This window comes from Macrobrachium nipponense, chromosome 3 (assembly GCF_015104395.2).
Source record: "Macrobrachium nipponense isolate FS-2020 chromosome 3, ASM1510439v2, whole genome shotgun sequence".
Taxonomy (NCBI): domain Eukaryota; kingdom Metazoa; phylum Arthropoda; class Malacostraca; order Decapoda; family Palaemonidae; genus Macrobrachium; species Macrobrachium nipponense.
The window spans coordinates 122,387,399-122,394,795 of record NC_087202.1 but is presented as its reverse complement, the minus strand read 5'-3'; the positions used below and the strand labels follow the sequence as shown (position 1 = coordinate 122,394,795).

Below are 7,397 nucleotides of genomic sequence, written 5' to 3'. Positions count from 1 at the left end.
GAGAGAGAGAGATCTTGTTGTAACTGTAGTCTTTCAGAGTTACGATATGTTCCTCTTGTTTATGAACAGTCTAATGGTCTTTTTTAAACTCCCATCCTATGAAGAAAGTGTATTGGTATGGCGCATTCCTGAAGAAACCCAAACTAACATTATGGGGAAGAGGAATATTTAATATAACATCAAATGTCTCCTAGCGTCACGAAAGCCACTTCTCTCCCATTGATTCTCCAGCATTTTCCTTGGTTCCTTTTCTTCTGTACCTCTGCATCCATTTCCCCTTCGTCCCCCTCTCACGAGAATACTATTTTCTCGCCCATTGTTGAGCGCTGTCGTCACTCGCTGCCCGACCCCCTTTATTTGTCTTTGCCGTATTTCATCGTTCCGTTCGCGTTTTGCTTCCGACGGACCTCGTATTTGTTTTGTTAGGGGTCGGGGAGAGAGAAGGACCGCGGTTAATCCCTTCCCGTTTTTCGCCGAGAAAACGAGACGCAGGGATGGCTGCCAAGTGTAGTACTAGAAGCCGTCATGGCATTACTAGGGAATGCGTGTGTGCATGTATGTGTGTCTGTTATGCGTGCCCGATCTCTCTTCGTTTTGCATCGCGTGGTACATCTGGTGTGTGTGTGTGTGTGTGTGTTTGCGGTCATGGTCGCTTGAAGATTTAAGTTTGTGGATAACAGATAATGAAAGATGTGGAGATTGCATTTTACAGTTTCTCCTGTCAGGAGAGGTCATTATCCTTTTATTATGGGCGTTGTTCTCTATGTTTTAAAAATTCTAAAGTGATTTCGGTTATGTAGTGACACTGCTGTAGGTCTAGAATCGATATTTTTTTTCGTAACTCATCAACAATAAAGTTGTTGCGTCTGTCTGTCACTATTTCTGACTAGACTCTCGTTTGTGACTGGAAAGAGGTACAATAATTGATCACACTGAGAGACTGTTAGGATGCAGTTTGACAGAAGAGACTCGCTTAGGAACTTCACGGAGCGAAAGTACCAAGAAGACGGCCGAAAACAGTAACAGAGAGAGAGAGAGAGAGAGAGAGAGTAAGACTTTGGCTTCCTGCCCACCGCTGCCTATTGTGGTGGGAGGCTGAAGGAGAAAGAAGCCTTCGGAGCCAGTTATCCCGAGGGTGCTGGGGAGGCGACAAGTGCGTGAGTGTCGCCGCCTTTTACTACTTCGGAGTCATGAAAGAGTGGATCAGGTTATTCAGTGACGTCGTCTCCAGAGCCTTCTACGGGCCCCGCAACCCCCCCGCCACCCAGCCGGACGTGCAAGAGAATGGCAAAGGAGCGGCGGAGGGTCCTCCCAGCGGAGGTCCTTCGACCTCCTCCTCCTCCTCAGGAGTGCAAGCGCCGAAACGCCCACCCACGCAGAGGACAGCAGCCGCTTCCAGCCTGCCTGTACCAGGCAAGGCGGCTGTCGTCGTCCCATGCCCTCCGCGACCCGACCCTGGCACTCGGACGTCGTCCGCAGCGACCACAGATCCTGTGAATGTTGGTTCCCAACCCGGTCGTCCATCGACACAGACCTCACCCTCCTCTGCCTCCAACTCGGCGCCCACACGCTCGATGGGCGCGGCCGGCGGCTCTGTTTCTGTCAAACCCAAATCGCACGAGGGCGCTGCGCCTGACGCTGGGCAAGAAAGAGGAAGAGGCCGCGGGCGCGGACGAGGACGTGGGCGTGGCCAAATTGGTAAAGGAGGAGGAGGAGGAGGAGGAGGATCCTACGACAGCAGCGGTTCCTCTTGCAGCAACGACCGAAACCGAGGGTCAGACCCGAAAGGTACCAAAGGCGGCCAGCGCCCCCAGAAGCCCTCTCCAGCAGCAGCTTCATCGTTGCCGCCCCCTTCATCATCATCATCATTATCATCCTCATCCTCAACTCATAGCAATCGAATTTCCAGTTCATCAGCTCCTCGATCGAATCGACCTGGTTCGTGGCGTCAGTGGTCTGGCGCCCTCTCTCGCTCCCTCAGTCCTCGCAGGAAGTCGTCGAAGGTCGCCCCCGTCGTCGACAGCGACGGATTTACTCTCGTTCAGCGACGATCGAAGTCAGGTAAACCTCTCCCCTCGACCGAAGGCGGCGATGCGATTTACGAAAATTGGTCCAGTCCAAATGAAGAGGTTTATGATGATGACGACGACGAGGGAAGCAGCAGCTTTCACGTCAGCGCAGAGGGCGACCTTCAGACTCGTAGCAGCAGCAGCAGCCATGTGCATGACCACCGACCAGGAGAGTCTCAGTCGCCATCGATCCAAAAGCGACCTGTCTCCCAGGAGTCAGGAAATCATAACCGAACCTCTCACGTAAAGTCGACCGAAAACCTCTCCTCCTCCCCGGGGAGCATCAGCACACCAAACAACGCGACGGGTCCTGACTACGAAAATGTGGATATCATTCAAGGGAAAATCGTGCGCAAGGCTGCTGTCCCGAAAGGAGGTCACGAGAATATTCAGCTTGCTAATAGTTCTGTAGCCAAGAGGCAGTCCAAAGCAAACCAGCTTTCTGGCGAGAAAGAAAATGCTCACAGTCAAGGCGATCTTGCTGTCAATGATGATTCTCAGACGAAGACCTCGAAGAAGAAAGGTTCTGCTCAGCACGAGGACCAGCACAAAGGGCCGAAAGAAACAAAAGCTTGGAATCAGTCGAGTCCCTCGATGAAGGTGAGCGAGAAGCCTTCGTCCGCTGATAACGACGACTTGACAAATGACAACAAACCCAAGAAAACCAAACGGAGGAACAGACACAAGTCGAAGTCTGGAAGCCACGATAAGCTGGAAGAAATCGAAGGCGGCAGCGTGGAAGCTCAACCGAGCGACCCTCCTAAGGAAGCCCCAGTGACAGAAACCCGAGAATCGGACTACCTGCTCGAGCACTACCATGCCCGAAAAGCCAAAATACGAGACCCGCACAAACCGGACTCGAAAACCGAGATACGAGGAGGAGACGAGAGTCATGATACCCAGATGCAGGTGAATGGAAACGCACCTGTTGTGAATGGGTACCCACCCAATACCGAAGTGGCGTTCTCGGGAAAACTTGATTCGAAAAATGTTACTGATAACGTCGGCCCTGACGATATCAAAGAAGAGGATATCCTAGAGGAGTCTCGCTTAAACGTTGACCTGACAGATGACTATTACCGACTTGTCACAATAAAGGATGAGGTCGCCGGCTGTGACCCGACGAATGCCGACGAGCAAATGCAAAATGGGGAGACCGCATCAACCACTGGACTTGTGAGTAGTCATGACGACGTTCACTCGGAAGAAGACAAAGATGACCTCACTTTGTTAGTGAGTGAAAGCGACAGCGTGACCTACGAGTCATTTGGTTCGTACGAATTAGAGACACTAGACGATTCCTTGGCAAAGAAGGATCTCAAATCATCGGAAGACGAAGAGGAGATTCTCCGTGTCAGTGACGACGACGTGCGGAATGAACTGAATGACGCTGAACTACCACTGCAAGATTCCGACGGATTGGACGCCACTGATGAACCGAGGATAAACGAGCACTGGATTAAGGCGAATCGTCTCGAGACGCCGCAAGAGAATGACGGAAAGGAAATCGAGGAGGAGGAGGCACTTCAGCAGAAACGAGGAAAGACGGTTATTCTTCTGCAGCTAGATCATGACGATGATAAGAACTCCACCAACACGTGTCAACAAGAGATTCAAGGTGCAGTTGAAAATGCAACGTCTGCAAAAACTGAAAATCTCCAAAGCAGCGGAACCGGTTCGCTTGCGGAAACGAAGAAGACCGGCTTTAAAGACGGGCCTAGTGCTCCTGCTGTAGATAAGAAAGGCGATACAGAAACTGTCCCTGATAAAGCAGATAAGGAGGCTCTGGTAGGCACGCATCAAAAGTTAGTGAACGGATCTGACAGACAGCCTCCGAGGAAGGTGGGATTTGAGGAGCTAGAAGCCAGTTCCCTGAGCAACTTAACAGAGGAGGAACTTTACGAAATTTTATGCCTGGTCGGTGACGGTGCGCATTACAAGAAGGAGAGAAGGAAAAAGACGGCAGAGGATGGCGAGGGGGGGAAGCCCAAGAGGCGAGTGAAGAAAAGGGCGAGTTGCGAGGAAGGGCAGCGCCCCGAGCCTAGAGAGAAGGGCAAGGGCAAAAGGCCCCCCAAGGCCGAAAGGGAGGAAGAAGTAGAGGAGGAGGGGGAGGAGGAGGAGGAGGCCGGTGCCTCCAAGCAAGACGGTGCCAGGCACTCTGATCATGCAGAGAGGAACCGAACCTTCAAGGCTTATTATTCGAAAATGAAGGAGGAGTGCCGAGAGATGATGATGGCGGAGTGGAAGAGAATCACGGACGAGGAAGAGGCCTACAGGAGAGAGCAAGAAGAGAAAATTCGACTGGAGGAGGAGAGGATCAGGAAAGAGGAAGAAGAACGCTTGCGAAAGGCAGAGGAAGAGCGCCAGAAAAGAGAAGAGGAAGAGAGAATAAAGAGAGAAGAGGAGGAGCGCAAGGAAGCAGAAGAGAGGAAGATCGAGGAGGAAAAGCGCAAAATCAGGGAAGAAGAAGAACGCAAAGTAAGGGAGGAGCAAGAGCGAATAAGAAGAGAGGAGGAGCGGATAAAGGAAGAGGAAGAACGGGTCAAAAGGGAAGCTCGCATGAAAATAATCGAGGGACAGATGAAACTCGAGGAGGAGGATCGCAAGAGGAGAGAGAAGGAGCGCCTGAAGAAGGAGGCGGAGGCCTATTTGCGAAGGGTGAGAGAGACTCTGCAGAAGAAAGAGCAGAAAGAGAAGACGAGACCCAAAGAGGACGGAGATAAGAAACCCGTGAGGGCAGAGGCAGTGGAAGAAGACAAAAATGCACCGTATGAGCAGAGGTCAGATGACGTAAACACGAATGACAAACAAACAGAACACTCTGGTTCCAAGGATGAACACGCAACAGAAAATTCCGGTGGCAAAGTTGACCTTGCAACAGAGGACTCTAGTTGCAAGGATGAACATGCAACGGAAAATTCGAGTTCAACAGAGTATTATTCGATGGAGCTTTCTAGTTCTAAAGATGATCACGCAACGGAAAATTCCAACGGGGAAACGGGGCACGTGATCGAAAATTCTGTAATGAAACATAAACCAGTAACGGAAAATTCCGGCATCAAAGAAGGGGACCTGGAAGGAACCGCTCATCAAAAGGATGTTGATGTCAAAGTCGAGAGCAAAACGCACTCCGAGACGACCATAGAAAATGGAGACGTATCACGGGCGAAGGGGGACCTGCCAGGGGAGACCGGAGAGAGAGTCGGGCCTTCTGACATTCATGAGCAGCAGTCTGACATCTCCGCTCTGCGGGAAATCATCGCAGCCAAGAGAAACAAGATAGCCTTGCTTCAGAGTACTCTGCAGAGGGCCAAAGACGTCCCTCAGCGCATCGAAGCGGATAAAGGACACGATTCAGACGCGAGTGAGGACGACCACAAGGCAGGTGACGTTGTAGAGGGGAAAACTCCACCCAAGGGGGATCTAACTGGCGGTAAGTCGTCTTCCAAAGGCAGTCGACGTCCCAGTCCCGAAGGGGCCGAGTGCGAAAATAGACAGCCGGAGTTTGAAAGCGTCGCGTCTGATACCAACGAAGTCGGTGTCAGTCTGAGCATTGTGTGCAGCACGTTTGACGGAGAACAAGAGGAGGAGGGGGAGGAGGAGGAGGAGAAGGAGAAGGAGGAGGAGAAGGAGGAGATTACCAAAGTGAAAGGCATCAATGATAACATCGTTGTTGAAAGTGTCAAGTCGGGTGAAACCACCGTGCCAGAAAAGCCGGCTGTTAAAGTGATAAATGCTGATGTTGTCGTCAGTCGTGTCACTGGAGAGAGTAGATCTGATGGAGGTCCTGTGATAACTGATTGTTCAGCAGAAAAGAAAACATCCACAGAAGAATGCACTAAAACGAAGTTAGATGAGGTCAACTATGAAGATGATAAGAGGGAGAAGAGAAGAATAAGACACGAGGTAGAAGAACAGGAGATAAAGGATGAAATAGTGAATAAACTGAAGCTGAAGCACGGTCAAGACTATCTTATAGACGAGGAAGAACTGCGGAGGATGGCTAAGGAAGAAAGGAGGGAGAGAAAGAGGAAAAGGCGACACGAGAAAGAAAACAAGAAACAAAATCAAGAGACAGAACCGGACTCGAAAGACGAAGTGGAAAAAGGAAACAAAACAGAAATAATGGAGAATCAAAAGAACAAACCACAGGAGAGAAAAGACCCAGAAACCATCACTCAGACTTCTGAAACAAAAGGGGGCGTGGCAGAAAAGACATCTGTCAGCTCGAAGCAAGAGCATTTCCCTGAAAGCAATGTAAACAAAGAATGCAAAGACAATGAGGGGAGTGCCGATCTCTCTGTGAAACCAAGTGCCGAAAAGGGAGGAGAAAAGGAAGACGAAAAGGGGGCAGAGGAACCAGAGACCACAACAGCAGTTAGGAGGAGGAGGAGGGAGACGAAAGAGGAAACGGCAGGGGGCTACTTAGAGACCTTCGCTGGATTCTCAGGGTTCAACTTCATCAAGAAATTCGAGGAAATAGTCGAGGAGCGGAGGAAGCGAAGAAGTAGGCGCCTCGAAGAGGTAGAGAGTGAGGCGGCCTCGAGAGAAGAGAGCAGCCAGCCAGTGCGCAGAAGGAGCAGGCAGTCGGTCACCGAGGATGGCCTCCTTCCCCAGGAACCGGAACAGCCTCGACCAGGTTCTGCGGAAGTGACATTGAGACGGCGACAGCGAACAGAGGAGGATGACAGCAGCGTGACGAGGGACTCCTCCGCGAACAGCAAGGACTACGAGGAGATCTTTGCAAGGAGGCAGAGACGGAGGCGGACCTTGGAAGGGGACAGCAGTCAGACGGAAGATCGGAGCTCCATGTACATTTCGCAAGAGTCCGTTTGCTTCGACGGCGGGGAGTTGTCCGACAAGGTCTACGATGAGATCTTCGAGAGGAGGAGGCGCCTCAGAAGGCAGCGCTACGCCAGCATGCACAAAATGGAGGGGTACCTGGAAGAAAAAGGAGGGGAATCGGGAGGTTCCGACAAGGAGAAGGGCGCCGAAAGTCAAGCGAGTCGAAGTGGTGGTGCCCCTGACGAGAGCAGCAGCAAGGCGGCCGCTAGGCTGTCGCCCAGTCATGCGAAAGCGAAGTCTCCCGTCGAAAGCGAGAGTGATGACAGTGACAGTGATTCGAACGACTCCAGTAAAACGAAAAGCAAGACCGTCAGGAGGCGAAGGAAAAAGACGAACAGCTTCTCCCTGGAGGAGAGTCTCCCCAAAGAAGGCGGAAATGAAGTGAGTACACCTGCCAGCATGGAATTGGTATACATCTAGTTTTAGAAAGAAAATGTTCTCCTATGAATGACTAATCAAATACCTTACCCATATCTCACAGTC

General features: G+C 51.3%; 1 protein-coding gene across 1 annotated transcript in view; it reads left to right on the top strand.

Annotated features, from left to right (window-relative positions):
- Positions 1-1,121: 1,121 nt before the first annotated feature.
- LOC135222018 (uncharacterized) overlaps positions 1,122-7,397 on the top strand; it is a 366,510-nt gene continuing 360,234 nt past the window's right edge. Inside the window, 1 exon segment of the mRNA XM_064260144.1 lies at positions 1,122-7,295. Within this exon segment, the coding sequence (XP_064116214.1) occupies positions 1,191-7,295 (6,105 nt within the window). The 5' untranslated portion in view covers positions 1,122-1,190.